Source organism: Ranitomeya variabilis, chromosome 4 (genome assembly GCF_051348905.1).
Source record: "Ranitomeya variabilis isolate aRanVar5 chromosome 4, aRanVar5.hap1, whole genome shotgun sequence".
Classification (NCBI taxonomy): Eukaryota; Metazoa; Chordata; class Amphibia; order Anura; family Dendrobatidae; genus Ranitomeya; species Ranitomeya variabilis.
In genome coordinates, this window is record NC_135235.1 from 174,235,677 (window position 1) to 174,257,963 (window position 22,287).

Genomic DNA, 22,287 nt, shown 5'->3' on the forward strand with positions numbered 1-22,287 from the left:
GTCGATGGAGAGCGGTCTGTGTGACAGCTCTCCAGCGACCACACAACGACTTTCCAACGATCACGGCCAGGTCGTATCGCTGGTCGTGATCGTTGGAAAGTTGCACTGTGTGACAGTACCCTTAGTCTACGTGCATACCTGCTTTTGTACTGAATTTTATTCTACAAGCAGTACAAATTGCTTGTTGCTGTTACAAATGATGGAAATTGTTCCTGAAGTTGAAATTAATCGTTTTGGCAGCATATACAGCATACTTAATAATAGCGAATGAAGGGTCTGAAGGCGGACACTTACACAACAACAGGCAGTGACGGTAATTTGGATGGTATTGCGGCCTGGCTGGCAAACGTGCTTGAGGTGCAAAGGTTTGTGGGAAGTCTTATTGTCACCCCGCTCAATAGTAAGAGGAGTAGCATTGACGCTGACTTGTACAGATGCAGGCCAGTTAGTGTTCATCTGTCTGTCTTCATGGTGATAGCACTTAAATTGCAATTCCAAGTCTGACCTGTTAAAGGCAAATAGATATATATATCTTCAAGTAAACTGGACATTCTGATTAAGGAGATCAGCCACTTTTCCTTGTTACTGCAGTGTTCCTCAAAAAGTGACCAACATTTTTTTTCAAAAACTGGCTGCTGGTGGAGGAGAATGTGACCAGACCAGTCTGTTGTCCAAACATCTCACAGAAAAGCTGCTTTTCTATTGCAGGAGGCTGATGGGCGGGTCTTCTCACATGCTCCTCCACAGTGCTGGGGAGTGTGTGAGGAGAGCTGTACTAACAAGAAAAAGTAGCCAACCCCTTTAACAACAAATATGTGATGTCATACACAAAATACACACAGAAAATGTAGAATGAAAAGGTTTCCTCATGCTAATAAGAAGTGTTAGTGATCATTCATCAAGGTTTACCTCCACATGAGGGTCTGATGGACGGTTGGCCGCAAGTGGAACACATGGTTGCTAACCGCAAGGTTGTGCTCCAGTCGGAAAGGCTCCAATACCACTCCATCCCGAACAGGAAATGTTAAGCGGAGCTCGTCTGCGTGGCTGGCTGAGATCGAAGAGGGAGAGAAAGCGTGAACTTTCCCTTTTGCATCTGCAGTGCGACAATGTGAAGATTAGTAAGCAAAGCATAGAGTACTAGAGACCCTAGACCTCCTCAAAGGTCAAGTATATAGCCAATACAAGAGTCTACAATATTTTAAATATTCACAGCAAAAATTCATTACTCTTCAAGGTCAACTTGGAAGTTTTTTACAAGTACAATATGGTGCAAAAATTTTAGGCAGGTCTGGAAAAACTGCTGCAAAGTAATGCTTTAAAAAATAGATGTGTTAATGAATTTTGTTCAATTAACAAAATGCAAAGTGAATGAAATCTAAATCGATATTTGTTGTGACCACTCTTCGCCTTCAAAATAGCACCATAGAATAAATTCTTCTAGGCACACTTACACACAAGTTGTACAGTTTTTGAAGGAAGTCGGTAGGAGGGTTGTTCCAAATTAAATGGAGAACAAACCACAGATCTTCTGTGGATGTTGGCCTCTGTATTTCTAAGCATTGAGAACAGAAAGAAAAGTTGAGAACCATAGATGCAGTGTTGTGGACAGCAAGAAATGGGCAAAGATGAGGACCATGGATGCAGTAGTCAGCCAAGGAAACTTAGTGCAACAGATAAAAAACACATCATGCTTACCGTACTTCACTTTAAAAAAGCAGATGTCCAGCAATGCCATCACCTCTGAACTGGCAGCAACCAGTGGGACACAACCACACTTATCTACTGTTCAGAGTCTGGTTAGAAGTGATCTTCATGAAAGAATTAAAGCCAAAATCCATATGTTCTATCACAAAAATACAGGAATTGGGGTGCTGGAAATATGGATTTTTGTATTACTCACCGTAAAATCCTTTTCTCCGAGACGCTCATTACGTGACACAGGACTGTGGTGTATGCTACTGCCGCCAGAAGGCTGACACTAAGTAAACATAAAAAAGGTTAGCTCCTCCTCTGCCGTATACACCCTGACACTGGCCGCAGGTGAACCCTGTTTGGTGCAAAAGCAGTAGGAGAACAAAAAGTAAATCAGCTTTAACGCAGGACCAACATGTCCAAAAACAACCCCACCGATTGATAAATGCAAAAAAAAAAGAAACAAGGAGCCATCTGGCTAACAGGGTGGGAGCTGTGTCCCCCAATGCGTCTCGGAGAAAAGGATTTTACGGTGAGTAACACAAAAATCCGTATTTCACCTTTTTCTCATTGGGGAACACAGGACTGTGGGACGTCCCAAAGCAGTCCCTGGGTGGGAAATTGAGTCAATGGTATAAGCCCTAGGCACCTACCGCCTATAGGGGCGCTACCGCTGCTTGAAGAATCTTTCTACCCAGACTTGCATCCGCTGAAGCCGGAGTATGGATACTATAGTGTTTGGAAAAAGTGTGTAGACTGGACCAGGTCGCCGCTTTGCAAACCTGTTCTGCCGATGCTTGGTGCTGAAGTACCCAGGAAGCGCCCACTGCCCGGGCGAAGTGTGCCCTGATCCCAGCTGGAACAACTGCACCTCTGATGTGGTAGGACTCCTGAATAGTCAATCGTATCCACCTGGCTATGATTGATCTTGAGGCAGCGAGTCCCTTCCTGCGACTATCGGGAAGGACGAACAGCGTGTCTGGTCTGCAGAAAAGATGCCGTCCGTGACCCATACCTCCTGAGCGCTCTCACTAGATGAGGAAACCAACTTTGGCAAAAAAGAGGGTGTTGGCCTGAGCACCACCTTATCCTGATGGAACAGTAAAAAAGGAGCTCAGCAGGATAGAGCCGCTAGCTCCGAGACCCGCCTGATGGATGTTATGGCCACCAAAAAAACCAACCTTCCAGGAAAGGCATGTCAAGGAGACGTCCTGAAGAGGCTCAAAATGAGATTCCTGCAGGACCCCTAGGACCAGGTTAAGGTTCCAAGCGTCCAGGGTGGCCTTGTAAGGTGGTATCATGTGAGCAACGCCTTGTATAAAAGTCTTCACCTGTAAATTGGTAGCGATCCTGCGCTGAAAAAGGACAGACAAGGCTGATATCTGTCTTTTGAGGGTACTTGGTGCTAGGCCCGAACCCAGGCCGGCTTGGAGGAACGCTAAAATGTTGGGGATAGAGAAACAAAGCGGGGAAAGACCGCACTCTTGGCACCATGCGAAGAAGACCTTCCAGGTGTGATGGTAGATAAGTGCGGAGGCGGGCTTCCGGGAGCTAATCATAGTAGCGGTCACCTTTTGGGAAAACCCTGCCTGGGTTAGAATCCTAGATTCAATGGCCAGGCCGTTAAACACAGGGCCCCTGAGTTCTGGGGGTAGATTGGGCCCTGGGAGAGAAGGTCCGGGCGCCGCCAGGGAGCCTCGGCGAGCAGCAGCACTAGGTCTGCATACCATGACCGACGAGGCCAATCTGGGGCAACCAGAATTGCTGGGACCCCCTCTGTCTTGACTTTCCTGATTACCTTCGGGAGCAGTGCCAACGGGGGAAATATATGGGATGTGAAACTGGTTCCAGGGTGGGACCAACGCGTCCACAGCGATTGCCTGTGGATCCCTGTATCGGGTGACAAACCTGAGTACTTTGGCGTTTATCCCGGAGGCCATCAGGTCAACGTCCGAAGTTCCCCAGCGTTTGCAAATCTGCCGGAAAACGTCGGGATGGAGCGACCAGTCCCCGGACGCAAGACCCTGATGGCTGAGAAAATCCGCCGCCCAGTTCTCTTCGCCCAGAATGTGGACTGCTGAGATCACAGAGTGGCTTTTCTCGGCCCAGCAGAGGACATGTTTTACCTCGTGCATGGCCGCCCTGCTGCGGGTACCCCCTTGATGATTTATGTATGCCACGGCCGTGGCATTGTCCAATTGAATCCGGACGGGGCGGCCTGCCAGAAGACAATGAAAATGCTGCAGAGCCAGCTGAACAGCCCGAATCTCCAGAAGGTTGATCGGAAGGGTTGACTCCCGTGAAGACCAGCGTCCCTGGGCTGTGTGGAAGCCAAACACTGCTCCCAATCCGAGAAGACTGGCGTCGGTCGTGACCACCAGCCAATAGACTGGGGGAAAAGGCTTCCCCCGAATATAGGAACTCATTGTCAACCATGTAAGCGCCTGTCTGACCTGAGTGGACAGACAACACATGTGGTTGAGAGATGGGTTCCTGTCCCAAGCAGCCAAAAGGGCATGCTGGAGGGGGCAAAGATGGAGTTGCGCAAATAGAACTGCCTCTATTGCTGCCACAATCCTTCCTAAGACTCTCATGCAAAACTGGATGGAATGAGAGACCGGCTGGCGAAGGACCCGCACTTCCTGCCGGAGAGCCAGGACCTTGTCCCAGGGGAGGACTGTCAACCCTCAGGAGGTGTCGAAGATCATCACCAGAAAGGTGATCTTCTGAGGTGGCACAAGGGATGACTTTCTTAAATTCACCAGTCACACTAGGCGAAAAAGAGTATCCAGTGAGATGCAGACACTTTCCTCGCAGGCCCAAAAAGACGGACCCTTGACCAGGAGGTTATCTAAAAAAGGCAAGATGACTATCCCCGGGAATGCAGGATGGATACAACGGCTGCCATGACCTTTGTGAACACCCTGGGGGCGGTGGCCAGCCCAAAAGGTAAGGCTGTGAACTGAAAATGTAGGTTGCTTATGGCAAAACATAGATATCTTTGATGCGGGGGGAGTATGGGGATGTGAAGATAGGCGTCTTGAATGTCTATTGAAGCTAAGTATTCTCCCTTTTCCATGGCAGCAATGACCAAGCGGAGAGAATCTATTCGGAAGTGACGAATTCTGACAAATCTGTTCAGATGTTTCAGGTCCAGAATGGGCCTTACAGCTCCATCCTTTTTGGGAACTATGAACAGGTTGGAATAGAACCTCCGGTATGGGGATAATAACTCTGCTGCCCCGAAGAGACTCGACAGCCTTGAATAAGGCCCGTACACGGGATTCCGATCTGGGAAGACGAAAGAAAAAAAATTGACTCGGGGGGCGGCTAATAAATTCTATCTTGTACCCTGAGGACACCAGCTCTCTTACCCACCTGTCGTGAACGACAGCGAGCCAGAACTGGTGAAACCAGAGTAGGCAGCCGACTACTTTGCTGGTGTCGACCGGAGCCTGCCTCCAGTCATTTGGCTGAAAATCTGTGGGACCTAGATCCCCTTGATTTTGGCTGGTGGGACCACATTTTTCCCAACAGGTTGGCTCTGTAAGAAATCTGACGATCTCTGTCCTGATAAGGCCGACCTGAGCTGACGGGGTTTGCCCCTGCAGTCCCCCCAGGGTTGCAAAAGGACTTAAACCGTGCCTGAAGATGGCGACGAAATTGCTGCTTAATCCTTTGCTGTGGGAGAAAGTTGCTTTTCCCTCCTGTGGTGCCAGAAATGAGCTGATCCAATTTTTCACCGAATAATCAGCCGCTCTGATAGGGCAGAGCAGTAAGGGACTTTTTTGAGGTTGAGTCCACCCGCCATGTCCTCAACCATAATGCCCTTCTAATGGAAATTGCGTTTGTGGCAGTCAGTGCCGCTCAGTTCGCCGCATCCAATGATTCATTAATCAGATAGTTTCCCGCTAGAGCGATCTGATTCGAGATCTCGGCCACCTCTGATGGCAGGTCCCTACCCTGTAGAGCTCTACTCAATGATTCTGACCAGGATATCATGGCCTTAGCTACCCAAGTCGCCGCAAAGGAGGGTGAGAGGGCTGAGCCTGAGGCCTCAAACACTGAGCGAGCCAGGTTCTCTATGAGTCGATCAGTTGGATCCCTAATAGAAGAACCATTAGGAAGGGATAACAATGTTTTAGAAACCAAAAGCGATACGGGTGGATCTACCAAAGGGGATTCTGCCCACTTTTCATGGACTTCAGGGGAGAAAGGATATCTTGCATTCACAGCCTTTTGCCCCGAGAAACGCCTGTCCGGCAGCTCCCAGTGACGTTGCACTGAGTCCTCAAACTCTGGTGAGTGCAAAATACTCTATGCGGCTGTTTGATCCATTTAGGAGACACCTTATGACCAAAGGCCAAGGTGGATTCATCATCTATCCCCAGGGTTTGGTTGACGGCCTCAATGATACTGTCGACTGTCTCCTGGTAATTAGGCACCTCTAAATTGAGGGGCCTTTCGGAATCATAATCCGAGCCTTGTTCGCTAACCTCCGATGGTGAGGGAGAGCGAGAGATGTCATGGATGCAGAGGAACCGGACGGACTGGGCGACGCTGTGTGGGTTCGTTTCCCCCGCGTCTGCCTGGTGAGAGTGCGGCCCCTGCAGGCCGGAGGCTCCTGTAAGACGGAGGACCCCTCCAATACAGGCGAACCACTGCCCCTGCCCCTATCGGGGGCCTGAAGGGACTCAACTGCTCTCATTAGTGACGCCATAGACTGCGACAGAGAAAAGGCCCATTCCGGGGGACCTGATACACTGGGCTCAGTCGCAGGGGAAGGGTCAGTAGCAGGGGAGGGCTCCTGGGCGCGTTCGTAATCGCAGGCTTCACAGAGACGATTACTCTGGGCATGCGGAAAAGTGGACCGACAGGCAACACATGAGACATATAATACCGTATGAGTCTTGGTCCTTCTAGACATGCTGGACCTGCTGCCGATATGATCTGAGGCAGGAGAATTTGGATAAGGAGCAGGAGTAGAGAGTGGAGCTGCCAGGCTGGGGGAGTAACACTTACCCCAGTCCTGAGTCCCCGGCCGTTCTGCGGAACACGTAAGAGGGTGCAGCAGGAGACTTCAGCAATGTCTCCTATCTTCAAAAACAAAAGAAAAAGCGCACCCTGTTGGTGGGCGGTCCTGCCGGAAATAGTTGCTTTTGTGGGTGGAACCTTGAACCCAGACAGATCTCAGCGCTGGCCTGGGGGCGGGACCAGAAGAAAAAACGTCTTCCGGAGGCGGGATTTCCGCCCGCGGCCTAGCGCCGGCCGAAGCCAGGAGCTAAATTTCTGGCGACTGCAATAGGATACAGGAGGCGGGCTCCCCGGAAGCTAACACAGTTAAAAGGGCGAGACTTTCGCCCGCGGCCTAGCACCGGCAGAAGCCGGGGACTAAATTTACGGTGCCCGCTGCGGGGCATAAAGGTGGCGGGCAAGCGCATGGTAGCGCTCCCGCCCGGAACGTGGTCAACCGGAATGCCGGACCTGGGCCGGAACCAAGTCATCCGACGCCGAATGGGGAGGCCAGAGATCGTCCAGGGAAACACTGCAGCAGGAGCCCTCCCAGCCCCCCTACTCCTGCAAAAAATCCGCAGATGGAGCGCTTCAGCTGTGCCCAGTTTCAGGTTAGAGGGGGGCTGCGTAAAGGACGGTGCAGGCACCCTAACTATCTTCTCTATAGGGGGTGAGGAGAGGGACCGTCCGCCTCCTTGCATCACCGCAGTCCTTCGCATTGGTGACGCAGTGGGGGCCGTACGGACTGTCGTATGCCTCTGTACAGCCTAGGATTTCTATACCATAGGGTGGTGAGGGCTGAGTTCGGCATCTTGTCCCACGTTGCAGGAGAGGATACGTGGAGGCGACAATCCAAGTGCTCACCCGTTGTTGGTTTGGGAGATCGGACCCCTTCAAAAGGGTCCGTCGCCCCTGTCTCATCTTCATGGCAAAAAAAAAAAAGATCTGGGAAGAAACCAGAGATGTGCCTCCTAAGGACACTAAGCATGAACTGGGTTCGTCTGCGGCCAGTGTCAGGGTGTATATGGTGGAGGAGGAGCTAACCTTTTTTTATGTTTACTTAGTGTCAGCCTCCTGGTGGCAGTAGCATACACCACAGTCCTGTGTCCCCCAATAAGACGAAGGAGAAATGGCAGCAGGTGCCCCAGACTGAGGAGTCAAAATTTGAAATACTTGGCTTTAACAGAAGGCAGTTTATTAGCAAGAAAAGCAGGAAAGTGGTACAATCATGAGTGTACGCACGAACAGTGAAGCATTGCAAAAGGTCCTTGCACGTTTGGGGCTGCATTTCAGCAAATAGTGTTCAGAACTTGGTCAATAGTAATCCTCAATGCTTAGAAATACTGACAGATACTTATCCATCATGAAATTCCATCAGGGAGGCATCTGGTTCGCTGCAAATGTATTCTGCAGCAGGACAACAACCCCAAACATACACACAATATAATATAATTAAAAACTATCTTTAGCATAAAGAACAGGAAATCCTGGAAGTGATAATATGGTCCCCACAGAGCCCTGATCTCAACATCATCCAGTCTGTCTGGAATTACATAGACAGAGGGATTAGCGCAAGCCTCATACACAGAAGATCTGTAGTTCGTTCTACAACAAACTGAGTTCCTTCAAAAACTGTGTGCAAGTGACAAGTGTACCGAGAATTGATGCTGCTTTGAAGGCAACGGGTGGGGACAACAAATATTTATTTTCTTCAGATTTCTCTTTTGTTCATTCACTTTGCATTTTGTTAAATAGATAAAAATAAACTATTAAGACTTTTACTTTTGAAAGCATTCTGACTTGGCAGCATTTTTGCTTACCTGCCTACTGTATATAGAAAATAAAACAAAAAATTATGTTTGCCTATACCAATCGAAGAAATATTCTATAGGTAAAACAATGCAATGCAATTCAATTTTCATATTTGCATGCTATGGCTCCACAGAGTGCTGCCTTTTTTGTTTGAGTGTATATGAATTGGTGACTCAAGGTTAGCACCTGCTCACACGTAGTTTATGTTTGGATGTGACGTCTGGTTTTTTGAAATTTGTATTCATTGGCCTTCTGACTGAGCACTCGGCCTTTTGGCCACAGGTGTTTTTAGTCACAGCAGGACCACTACCCCTCCGCAGAAATATAGATTTCAGTCTAAGAGAGGATTCATGTTCCCATACAGATGAAGACTTTATTCTAAGAGAAAAATGGCATTGTTAGGTCCTGGAAACGATAAACGCCTTAACGTGGCTTTCAGGTACTCATGAATTGGCCAATTTATGCACTAACCTTTCTCAAATTATTCATATTTCTAATGCAGTAATGCAATTCAATTTTCAAATTTCATATTTGCATGCTATGGCGCCACAGAGTGCTGCCTTTTTAGTTTGAGTAAAACATGATGGTGCACAAAATAAAAGGAAAAATGGTCTCCTAGTCAAAGATTCTAGTTAATAAGATTCTCACTCACTTGGTGGTGGAGGTAAGGAGCTCATGTTTGGCTTGATGTCTGGAGGGAACGGAGGCTTGACATCTTGACTAGGGGACAGGTATGGTGGAATAGTACTACCAGGAGTCATAGGTGGCGTGGGGTTTCCAGGAACAGGCGAGTGAGGGTAGTTACCAACAGGACCTGGCCTGGAGGGCTGCAAAATGGCATAAAAAGTCAGTTAGTGTTACACAATTGGGAGCCTTCAGAACTTGGAAGCAAACAATGTGCAGTATTCCAAAGTCATTTATTAATATCATACCAAAAGTAGTCAGTACACCCTCATATTAATCACTATTGTGATAAACACTAAAGGAAGACAGCCCTTACTTTTTTTAAAGATTTTAGTAGATAACATTCCGCTTCACCACTCCTGAATAGAACATTTATAGTCATACAGTGATACATCACCGGCCATTATAGTGGTGCTAGTACTAGTTACCACAAAACTGAAACATGTTTATCAACTACAGGAGAGACTAATTCAAGGACTTAAATTTACTTGTGATTTATCTTCTATAAGTTAATTAAACAAGATTACTAAAAGATAATGGATAGTACATGTTGCACCAATTTCTCCATGTAACCATTTACAGCCAGAGTAAAACACCATCATAGTTGTTAAAGAAATGGCAGATACATACAATGTCTGACTTACTAGACTTGGAATTGTCAGCAATATTGTAAACTATACTAGTTTAATTTAATTACTATAATAAGTAGAGTTGTTCCAAGCTCAAGACCACATCCATATACAATATATATAGTACAGTGAACACAAAGCGGATGATAGACAAAAGATAAATTATACCATGATATATTGGGATTAACCTAATCTGAGTACAACTATAAATGACAAAGCGGAAAGCTTACAGACAGTAACTTTTAGGCCATGTTCACACTTTGCGGGTGACCTCTGCGGGTTCTCCCGCAGCGGATTTCATAAATCTGCAGGGCAAAACCGCTGCGGTTATCCCTGCAGGTTTATCGCGGTTTCCGCCTATACTATTGATGCTGCATATGCAGCAATATGCAGCATCAATAGTAATGTTAAAATAAAAAAAAAAGTTTATATACTCACCCTCTGACGTCCCGATCTCCTCGGCGCTGCACCCGGCGGTCCGGTTCCAAAGATGATGTGCGAGAAGGACCCTTCGTGACGTCACGGTCATGTGACCGCGACGTCACGGTCATGTGACCGCGACGTCACCGCAGGTCCTGTTCGCACAGCAACTCTGACCGGCCGGCCGCGTGCAGCGCTGAGTATAACATGATTTTTTTTTTTTTTATTCTTTTTTTTACACACAAATATGGTTCCCAGGGCCTGGAGGAGAGTCTCCTCTCCTCCACCCCGGGTACCACCCGCACATTATCTGCTTACTTCCCGCAACGTGGGCACAGCCCTATGCGGGAAGTAAGCGGTTCAATGCATTCCTATGGGTGCAGAATCGCAGCGATTCTGCACAAAGAAGTGACATGCTGCGGGTTGTAAACCGCTGCGTTTCTGCGCGTTTTTTCCCGCAGCATGTGCACAGCGGTTTGCGGTTTCCATAGGGTTTACATGTAAATGTAAACGCAATGGAAACTGCTGCGGACCCGCAGCATCAAAATCGCGGCGGTTCCGCGGTAAAAACCGCAAAGTGTGAACATGGCCTTACCATCTGGCTTGGAGAGGAGGACGCCAAGTCAAAGAAATATTGGCCCCGTATGTTTTGTGGACACAATGGTGTAGCTAAAAAAGTAGAACCTCAACTAAAGGAGGCCAATTTCCATTCAGACATAATATAGGGTTAATGAAAACTATAAATGGTAGAAACAAGCATGGAAAAATGAATTTTGCACCATTAAGTCAAACTACAGAACATGGTTGCTCCAGCTGTGTGCATTATCCCTCCTCTGTTGGACTACTTTTTGAATAATTCCTGTACTGTGACATTACTATGGTGTTACTGTAGACCGGGGTGGGGAAGCTCAAGCCCACAGGCCATTTACGACCTGAAATGACCTTTTCTTCGGGCCTCAGGCAGATTCCCGATCACCACAGTGCTTGGGCAGGCAGCCGTGTTTTGATGACCACGCCTTTTAATTTCTTCTTGTTCTGTGAGCACGCACATACAATGGTCACTAATGAACAGTGGGGCACGTGCAATGAAGGATTACGTCCTGACTATTTATTTTTTCCCACAGTGATGTCATTGTGTACATAGTGAGCTTGTGTTGTCACCCCTGCACAGTGACATCACAGGGTTTATTATTTCTGCACATTATATCTCTATTGTATCTTAAATATGCACATTATACCTCTATTGTGGCCTCACTGTACACACTATCCCTGTACTATGGCAGTACAGTGCACATTATACCTCTATTGTGACCTCACTGTGCACACTATCCCTGTACTATGGCAGTACAGTGCACATTATACCTCTATTGTGACCTCACTGTGCACACTATCCCTGTACTATGGCAGTACTGTGCACATTATACCTCTATTGTGACCTCACTGTGCACACTGTCCCTGTACTATGGCAGCACTGTGCACATTATTCCTCTATTGTGGCCTCACTGTGCACACTATCCATGTACTATGGCAGCACTGTGCACATTATACCGCTATTGTGACCTCACTGTGCACACTATCCCAGTACTATGGCAGTACTGTGCACATTATACCTCTATTGTGACCTCACTGTGCACACTAGCCCTGTACTATGGCAGTAAAGTGCACATTATACTTCTATTGTGACATCACTGTGCACAGTATCCCTGTACTATGGCAGTACAGTGCACATTATACCTCTATTGTGGCCTCACTGTACACACTAGCCCTGTACTATGGCAGCACTGTGCACATTATACCTCTATTGTGGCCTCACTGTGCACACTATCCCTGTACTATGGCAGCACTGTGCACATTATACCTCTATTGTGACCTCACTGTGCACACTAGCCCTGTACTATGGCAGTAAAGTGCACATTATACTTCTATTGTGACATCACTGTGCACAGTATCCCTGTACTATGGCAGTACAGTGCACATTATACCGCTATTGTGACCTCACAGTGCACACTATCCCTAGTCACTCTATCTGAATGCAGACTTGTAAATCCTCTCATCGAGCATAGCGCACATTGTCAAGATTCCCCGGAGCTGGCAGGGAAATTGTGACCGCAATTATGTGCTGTGCCTCAACCAATACAAGTGAATTGATTGAGGCTATGCACATCTATTGGGAATATGGCCGGGAGTATGTATATCACATACATACTTGCGGTCACAATCGTGCTGCCAGCACCAGAGAATCCCGACTGCAAGCGCTGCACATGAGGTGAGGATTTATATGTCTGTGTTCACAGAGTGACAGCCCTTTGATGGTTGACATCCATAACAAACCTGAAATGCAACAAAATGTTGAGAATGAAACATATAAAACTGGCCTTTGTCAGAGTTTCTGCTGTGCAGATTTAGATTTATATATATTTACGGTGTATTAAAAAAAAATAGTACTCAGTTACCCCTTCCTCCCAAGTTGATCAATTTTGATGATTTGGTAGGAATTTACACTCACCCCGTTCATACTGCCTTGGCTATAGCTATTGTAGCCGCTCCCAGAAAAGTTGTTATTTTGTCCATTAAACTGCTCTTGCTATTAAAAAAATAATAATAATGAATTAAAAAATGTAAAAAAAATAAAAATAAAGAGTGACTGAAAATATAAAGAAAAAGCAGCTTAAGAGGTCAGTGATATGAGAAATTATCAGCTGAAAAGCAGCAACCAATACTTACGTTCGCCAGTTAAAACCTATTAATTGGGGATCCATGCCTTTTTGAGGTCAGCTACAGAAAATCTCTTATGCCTATACGGTCCATAATTTTATTATTGAGGAGGTATCTTATTATTTCATCATCTTATGTGTTAAGTTCTCTCAGCTTCTGAAATAAGAAGTCTCTAAGTATTACTATAATGACGCACTCCCCCTTTGGATGACTTCCTACCTTATTTCTTTCCCCGTATTTCAGTATTATGTTTGTGCTAGTCATATTTATAGGTTAATTTGTTCCTCAATGACTAAAATATCAAGATAGATTTATTTGGTGGCTGTGGTTATTTTTGTAGGTTATTTAGGAAATCTAACAATCCAAAAAGAGCAATAACCTAAGCAAATAACTGCATGCACCTCATTAGTTCTATGTGTGATGATCCTTAGGACCCCAAATATATTTAAGATTCCAGGGGACTGGATTCTAGCTTTTACTACTAAATACTCTCCTGATAATTTCTTCTGTTAGGAATTTTAACTAGTAGAAAAATGTATCTGATCCTAGGAAACTTAGATTAGACAGGAACTGTCCCAAAGATGAATGGCGCTAGTAGGGACGTGCCAGGTATGATTTCACCAGGCTTCGTATGAATTTTTCTAATTCATATAGATTTTCATTTGGAAGCATAGATGCAGGAATAAATGTGGAGCTCTTTGTTAATGATTAAAGTTAAGGGAATTAAAGAGGCTGTCTAATCAACACAATCCCTTTAAGAAAAGCAGTCAGATGATAGCTACACGCGTGGCTTCTCTGCTGCTTGTGTTGTGGGATGCCACATATGGCTATACTTTTTCCTGGCAGGGTAAAAGAAGCCTTACATGGTGGCTATTCAAAAACATGGGTATCAATGTAATTTCACATAACCCTAAACTGATGCACAATGGGGATGTGTCAATCGTAAGTATGGAGATTGATAGACCAGTTTTCTTAAACACATTATAAGCAAAATAAATAATACCCACCACCCTCTATGAAAAAGAAAAAAAAAAAGAAATGAAAAACCACATGAACATAATAAGAGAGGATGCACCAATGTCTGCAAAAGGAAAATAATTGGTAAGAAGAAATTCAGAAGCAGATTCAGCAGCGCTTCCCTACAGCTAGGACAACAGAAAATGCCACAGAAATGCAGAACATGAATCACCTTATAGTACTGCCCCATGCCCACATTGGGGGGAGGGTACTGTCCAGCACTCTGTTGCCCTGTCATCCTTTGGCCTGGATAATTTGGAGATGTCATGGGTCTGGCAGGATTGGGATTTGGATATTGACCAGGTTGATTCGGAAACTGACTGCTTGGTCCATACTGCTGGCTACCATAATTGGGCTGTAGAAGGGAAAACAGAAATCAACATTTACTGTAGAAAGATAACGAACTTGAAAAACTGATGGAGGATAAGAAAAAGGATCAATGCATATAGAATGTGCATTACTAAGTATAAAGATACAATTTGCAATTTTATTAATGCCAAAGCACAAAAAAACATTTAAAAACATTTAAAAATGAAGTAATGGCTCAGGCTGGAGTAAATGCGCTATCTTTAAGGATGGCAGAGCGAAAAAAGATGTTCCGACCTATGCAATATTTTGAGGCAGGAGAGAGAGCCAGCCATCTCCTGGCCCTAGTGGCTGCTGCACAGAGAGACAGTGCCTACATACCTGCCTTGAGGGGAGAAGATGGGCAGGAGGTTAGAGATACCAAGAGCATACTGGAGGTGATGGAGGGCTTTTACATTAATCTATAAAGATCACAGATGCAGCCGACGGATGCAGAGATTAATGATTTCTTGGTCCAAAATTGTCCACAGAGAATCAGCAATTGCTAGACAAACTGTTTAGCTTGGAGGATTTGGAGGTGGTGCTGGCCTCTGTGGATAATGACAAGGCTCCGGGGGTGGATGGTTTGCCCAGGGAAGTGTATAAAAAAATATAGGAAACTCCTGCTACCTGCTTTGCTGGATGTATATAAGGAAGGGTTGGATGGAGGTGACCTCCCACAGTCTATGCGGGAGCCAATTATTGCTGTGCTCCCTAAGAAAGGCAAGGACCCTACTGTGCCAGCCTCATATCGCCCAATCTCATTGCTAACGTCGGATGCAAAACTTTTGGCTAAAATGATGGCTAATCGTCTTAATAAAGTTATAACATCTATAGTGCATCAGGATCAGGTGGGATTTATGCCTAACAAATCCACAGCAACGAATTTGAGGAGACTCTTTATTAACATGCAAGTGAAGGCAGACAATGCAGCGAATAGAGCGATTCTCTCACTGGATGCGGCTAAAGCATTCGATAGTGTAGAGTGGAAATACTTGGGGGCTATGTTGCAACATATGGGCTTTGGGGAGCTGTTTATCCAGTGGGTTCGGTTGCTAGATACTGCTCCTCGAGCCAGGGTACGTGTTAATGGGCAGATGACTGGGGTTTTTTCCTTGTTTAGAGGCACACGACAGGGGTGCCCGTCATCCCCTTTATTGTTTGGTATAGCAATCGAGCCACTGGCGGCAGTGATGCGAAGGGATCACAATATTGTAGGATTTAAATATGGGATACATAAAGAAAAAGTGGCCCTCTATGCTGACGACATGTTGCTATTTCTGGGAGATACGGACAGTTCCAGGGGACGGTAATGATGGTCCTAGATTAGTATGCCGGTATATCTGGGATCTGTATTAATAGGGATAAGTCCGTATTGCTGCCGCTGGATTGTGGGACTCTTGTTGTGGGAGATCAGCCAACTCAAGTTCAAATGGTTAAGGAATTCACTTACTTGGGTGTCAAATAGTATCAAAGATTATGAAAGACTTAATTTAAACCCATTACTAGGTAAATTTAAACAGATGTTTACGGCATAGAGGAAGCTAAATTTAACAATGGCCAGGCGTGCTAATTTAATAAAGATGATACTTATGCCTCAGCTTTTGTACGTGCTACACAATGCACAGGTTTGGCTTCCTCAGAATAGATTTTATAAAATTAAAGCCATTTTCCGCGATTTGATATGGAAAGGAGGATGAGCGTGTATTAAACTAGAACTGTTGCAACGTCCAAAGGATGATGGGGGTTTGGCTGTTCCCAACCCATGGCTGTATTACATTGGGTCCCAATGCCAGCATTTGGTAGGATGGGGGATCATGATCTTAACAGCTCAGTGGGGAAGGTTATTTCTCATGTGGTGGGGAGGGGCCTGCTGCTGGCTGCTCTGGAGGCCGGTAGATTTCGTTTGAGTCCTAAGAGGTTTCCAACACTGGTGCTGCTTGAGAAACTGTGGGAAAAAAATTAAGCAGAGGAGGGGTATAGGGGAATACACGAGATATACATCCATTTGGTTTGATCTTCGGTTGACCGAACTGCTAAATCTACGGAATTTTGGACAGTGGAGAAGAATAGGTATATGGTATGTGTCGCAGCTGCTAGATGGTGAGACGTCCAAAACATTTGAAACACTCAGGAAAGAGTTCCCTCTGGAACATAATATGTTTTGCCAGTACCTGCAGCTGTGGCATGCATTCTCTTAACAGTGGGGAAGGTCACCGATAATGATACAGAGCAACAGTATGTTGAATATACTTGGTCCACAGAGGGGTACTAGGGGTCTTATATCGCTAATTTACAGGGGACTGCTGGATACTTTTTTGGACAGACACCCATTGATGGCTAGATCTAAATGGACAAGGGATTTGGGAGATATATCGGATGGCCAGTGGGAGTTGATTTTGCAATAAGTCCCTAGAATATCCATAAGTGAATCTGGGAGGGTGTCGCAGTTACTCACTATGCATAGGGTATATAGGTGTGGACCCCTGTGTGGATGAAAAAGGCTGGACTAAGGGCGGACTCTGGTTGCCCGAGATGTACAATGGATGAAGCTGACATTCTTCATATGGTCTTGTCCAAGATTACAGGCATTTTGGATGGTGGTCCTAAACTTAGTGGAAAGAGTGACGGAAACGACTATTACTCGAGATCCATTGACATGTATTTTAGGACATGTAGAGGAGGTGGCGTCAGATGAATGGGGCAGGCTGGCAATAGCCAGACCACTTTATGTTGCAAGGAAGACTATCACATTGCACTGGTTAGATGAAAATTCTCTTATTAGGAAGGAATTTGTGAATAGAGTAAATTTTTAGTTCTTATGGAACAGAGCGTATACATGAAAATGGGCAAGATGAACCACTACGAGAATATCTGGGGAGGATGGCTGGACATTCCTGGATTGGCCTCTGCAGACCTTGTCAGAGATAGGATATTAGGGTTATAGGAATGCAATACTGTAATACATGGATAAAGATTGCTGAAGCGTGATGGGTGTTCTCTTTGTTATGGGAGGGGGGAGATGTGTTTGTTGTATCTTTATGTGTTAAAAAAAAATGGGGAAAGAAATACCATTTGTATACTAGTGCATGCTTATGTATGTAATGTCATCCTGTTTTCTTCAATAAAAAATATTTGTCAAAATTTATGATGTAAAATACTTTGATAAGTGGCAAAACTTTTGCGCAACTTGAAGTTGGGCAAAAATTTTGTAACTTTTGCAGCTTTTACAGCAGTCCTGACCACATCCACCAAAGTGGCCAGAGCATGGGCGCTGTAAAAACGAAAGCGAAGGAAAATACCGGATCTGAAACACTTGCCTCTTCTCTCTCATTCTTTGCGTAAATTGAAAGGGGGAGAAAAACAAACACTGCCCGGTCATTAATAACCACATCCTTAGTGAACAGCATTATACTTAAAGGTGTATAGCTTTCTTAAGTGACATTACATTGTGATATAATATATGCATTTTGCATAACCACTAGGTTATTTCATGCACAGCTTTAGTTGCTCACCTCCCCGGGGTAAGGCCTTTTAATGCCTTGCATAGGCAGTGACTGAGGCCTGGGTCCAGGATAACTTTGCTGGGGCATCCTTTGACCGTGAGCTCCAAAAGGGTTCATTCCAGGCCGAGGCTGGTTCATCCCCATTGGTGGGCCACTCATGTTAGAAGGTGCCATGTTAGGACCCATTCCAGCTGGGTTCATATTCCCTGACATAGCAGAGGGGACTCGTGGGCCTGGTTGATTCATGAATTGACTGTTGTAGGCCTGGGCTGGACCCATCTGGAAAGAGGAACACACCTTCAACAAAAGAAAGAGAAAAAAGTAAAATGCGACATGCGTTTCTAAAAGGGATGAGGAGTGAGGCAGGAAAGGCGCACAACATGGGATAAGAGAGAAGGGGATATACAGATGTCGCATTTTGCATAGAACAATCAATTACATTTTCACATGCGTCCTGAATGTGAGAGCTACTGCTCGATTACCCAAATTGTGCAACACAACTGTAGAAATCCAATATGAATATTAATGTGTACACTAGATAGAGAAACTGGATTCTGATTGGACGTGTTCTAGTTACAGTGCTGCAAAATGCACTGCTCAACACTGAGATCACAAACATCACAACATCAAGGAGGAAGAAGCAGGTGTCGTGGAGTTCTGCATATTACCATATTTTCAAGAACTTGGCTCCAATCTGTGGCATATTTCCACTCTCATATCTAACACCAAATTGCATCTAGTCTTGTGGGATGATTATGCAATGCCCCCCCAATAGTCGACGTGCAAGTTATCACCATTTGTCACAAACTGAGAGGGACAGAATTATTGAAAAGAGAGACCTTAGTTTATCACTCCAGGAAATTATAACATGCACAGGCCAAGATGTCAGCACTGATCAACTTTGCATGTCCTAGTAGTAGGGAAAACAATAATGAACTGGAATGACAGCAAGAGGTGAAAGAGACGAACCTCAGAATAGATGAACCATCAGATTGGAAGAATGGCACATAGTGATCCATTCTGTGCTGCGTGTGAAAGTGGACGTGACATAGCAAGTCCAAGGCATCACACATTGTCTACACAAACTGTCAGAAGGCAATTATACGACATTGGGATACAAGCCAGCTACAAGCATCCATTGACCTCAAGCCAGCAATCTCAAAGGCTATCATGATGAAGCAAGACCACAATGGAGGTCTTTCCTATTCAGCAATGAGTCCCATTTTTGTTTTGTCTCATAGCCAGAAATTGGTCTGGAGACCATGTGCGCACAGTCATGAAAGGACCTTTATAAAGGAACGTCACCCCATTCAAGCTCCAGGGATTATTAAGCTGTGGGGTGACAATGTTCTTTAGGCAGAAACATCTAATCTTCATTCTAGGTAAACTAACAGTTTGGCACTACATCGATTTGGTGGTGGTGGTGATTCAGCCATTTCTCAAAAGTGTCCCAAGAGCCGTTTTTCAACACAACGCCAGACTACATGTTGGTCATGCTGTGAGCAGCCTGAGTGGACTAAATATGTTACTATAGCCTTCAGTGTCTCTGAACTTGTCTCCAATCAAACACATCTCGTAGGTCTTATATGCATGATGCATTTGCAAAAGGAGATGTCAGCAGCGGATCTTAATGACTTACTCAACTGCAATCAGTGTGGTAGAACATTCCTCTGACAATCATTAACCATCTCATTGATAGCAGCCAAGACATGTGAATGCGTGTGTTTCTGCACGTCATGCTCATACTCTAAACTGAATACATTTAAAAAAAAAAAATGCTTTCCATTGTTTCACTATTTGCATATCATTAACATGCCTATCCATCCTGTGATTTCCATAACTCCACAACTTTTCCTTCTTGGTGTTGCAATCTCAGTGGTGAGTAGTGTACACTCTACTGTATCAGAATAGGTAAAAAAAAAAAACAAAAAAACTTTTTTACTTACACAGTAAAAGTCTTTTCATTTAAATAACCAATAGAGTAGACATGAAAATAAGAAACTTTGTAATATATTTTACCAGAGAAATCTGCTTCTTTCTCCTCCGGGACTGATCTTTCTTTCTCAATTTATGGGTAAAGTCTGTCATCCGTGAACACAGATTTTTCTGCTACAGAGATAGGAGATGGCAGCTGGTACTTTTAAAATTCTATGGAGGGGATAGATGGAAGTATGAGATGCAAACACAGACATCCTGCTACATGTTTGACAACTACAGTTCTCCATAGAACTTTACCAGCAAAACCTGCCATATCCTAACTGAGTAATGGGAAAATCCATGCTCACTAAAAACATTTTACCCAATGAATTGAAAAATCAGTCCTGGAGGAGAAAGAAGCAGATTTCCCTGATAAGATATATTACAAAGCTTCAAATTTTCATGTGTACTATTAAGTTATATAAACAAAAACGACAGTTACTCCTTAAGTAACCCTTAAGACTTGTGATATATGATACACAGGAGGAAAGGAAGAGAGACAGTGATGCTGAGAACGTGCTGGAGCAGACTCAGTGCACAGGATTATTGGAAGCAATAAGCAACAGAAACAAATGCAATGTAGACTCACTGGGCCATACTGGTTCATGTCCTTATTCTGTGTCTCTTGAAGTGCTGCCACTGTAGCAGTTGCTGTGGCGGTAGCTGTGGCAGCAGCAGCAGCCACCGCAGCTGCAGCAGCCGCAGCCGCAGGCTGGGTGAAGTCTGCAGAAGGCCTTGTGTGAGGTGGGATGCCCATTCCAGAAGGGTTATTAGGACCGCCAGGATAGCTGTGAAACAAAAAGTCAATCGCATTCCTTGAAAGTCAAAAAGTACATCAGCTTGAGATACATTCCAAACATCTTTAGCACTAGACCAACCACACTGGATGGACGATACGTAGTCAGTGGACTGCAGCACAACTCCGCAGAAGTGATACATTGACAACTGTAAATGCGAGAATTTACAAGAGACTTCTTGCACAACGAATGCTGGCAATCACCAAGAGCAATTGAGAAAGGCAAGCCATCTTACCTCCCTGCAAATCCACCGCCCCCTGGATAGTTTGGCCGCCCATACATGCCTTGCTGCATGTACGGCTGGTTGGATGCTCCCTTTGAGGAATACTGCTGTTGTTGCCCAGCAAACTGCGGGGAGTTCATACCAGCGCTATTGCTGTTCATGCCTGACGCCATGGGATTGGCCGCTGGATTTAATGGATTGTTTGCATTAACCATTGGATTCCCTAGTACCTGAAAAAAACAAACAAAAATACCCGCAAAGTTAATAAGACAGAATACAAGTCAATGGCATGCCTGGAGGAAGAGCCGTAATGACAGATGAGAATCTGAATCTTCACTGTTTTATCACAGGCAGAATAAAAATGACTGGAAAAGATGACTTGTATTTTCCCGATGGTGAAAGAGTAAAGGGAACGCTTTATAAACAGGTGCTAGGATTTTAAGGCGCTGTTCACAAATAACATGCAGAGATGATGGATAGGTTTCCATTTACAGGATGTAACTGCAAAAACAGTGTTGCTAGCAAGGATATGCTTGCTGTCAAAACTTTCTCAACGCCGATATTTCTGTAAGAGTTAAGTATGTCTAATTGTATAGAGTGATATTGGGGTCCCCAATAAGTGCAGAACTATGTGGAATATGTTCTTACTACGTAAAGAACAGGAAACAATACTTGCCTGGCTTTGAGAAGTATTTGTGACGCCCCAAACTGTAGTGACCACTGACAGAGAACCTGGAGGCTGACTTGCATTCTGCTGCCATGGGACGGAGTCATAAGGGAAAGATCCATCACTGCAAAATAAACAAAGGGGCATAGATAACGCAACAGACAGTTTAAAGGCTTGAGAACAAGTAGTGCCGCTGTGACCTAGTGGGGCCTGATGTAATCTACACAATGTGGCACATTTTCATTGCTGTAATTCTACATAAATCACCAAATAAACTCAAACTCTCAATACTTGAGGATTTACAAGAGCAATTTTACCCGGTAGCATGAACCAGAACAAGGTATTCATGGTGGTTGACTCTTCTTGTGTCCAACACCTGGGCATTTACTATATGCAACAACGACAAGCCCTGATAACGTACAATGAACGCCTAACAAATGTACTTTAAACCTCCTAAAGATGCTTTTTGAGGCCATGTTTCCATGTAGTGTAAATCCTGCATTTTTTCAGTGCAGAAAATTTGCTGTGTTTAAAAGTTCAGGCAAAATGGATGTGATTTCATGAAACCTTATGCCCATTATACATGAGTAAACAGTTTTTTGGTGTGTTTTTCCAAGTAGAAAGGCGTGTTGGGGCTGCTGGTACAGCTCATCAGACAGGGGCAATATGGGTAAGCGTCCCCTATATTTGACTACATAATGTTTTATAGTACTTAAAAATACTACATGTGTGTTCTTTCTCCATTAGTGCATTTTTTGCCAGATAATCAAAAAAGGTGGCAATTGTT

General features: G+C 44.8%; 1 protein-coding gene across 9 annotated transcripts in view; it reads right to left on the reverse strand.

Annotated features, from left to right (window-relative positions):
- The window catches only part of ZMIZ1 (zinc finger MIZ-type containing 1), a 626,177-nt gene that overhangs the window by 19,701 nt on the left and 584,189 nt on the right, over positions 1-22,287 (reverse strand). For 5 of the 9 annotated variants that reach the window (XM_077259396.1, XM_077259397.1, XM_077259395.1 and 2 more), the window contains 9 exons: positions 21,510-21,624; positions 20,846-21,063; positions 20,403-20,601; positions 17,846-18,133; positions 14,158-14,340; positions 12,760-12,837; positions 9,173-9,347; positions 910-1,096; positions 295-505 (listed from right to left, as the gene is read on the reverse strand). In XM_077259396.1, the coding sequence (XP_077115511.1) occupies positions 295-505; positions 910-1,096; positions 9,173-9,347; positions 12,760-12,837; positions 14,158-14,340; positions 17,846-18,133; positions 20,403-20,601; positions 20,846-21,063; positions 21,510-21,624 (1,654 nt within the window). The remainder of the gene's footprint in view (positions 1-294; positions 506-909; positions 1,097-9,172; positions 9,348-12,759; positions 12,838-14,157; positions 14,341-17,845; positions 18,134-20,402; positions 20,602-20,845; positions 21,064-21,509; positions 21,625-22,287) is intronic. The other 4 variants (XM_077259401.1, XM_077259400.1, XM_077259399.1 and 1 more) reach the window with 3 other exon arrangements.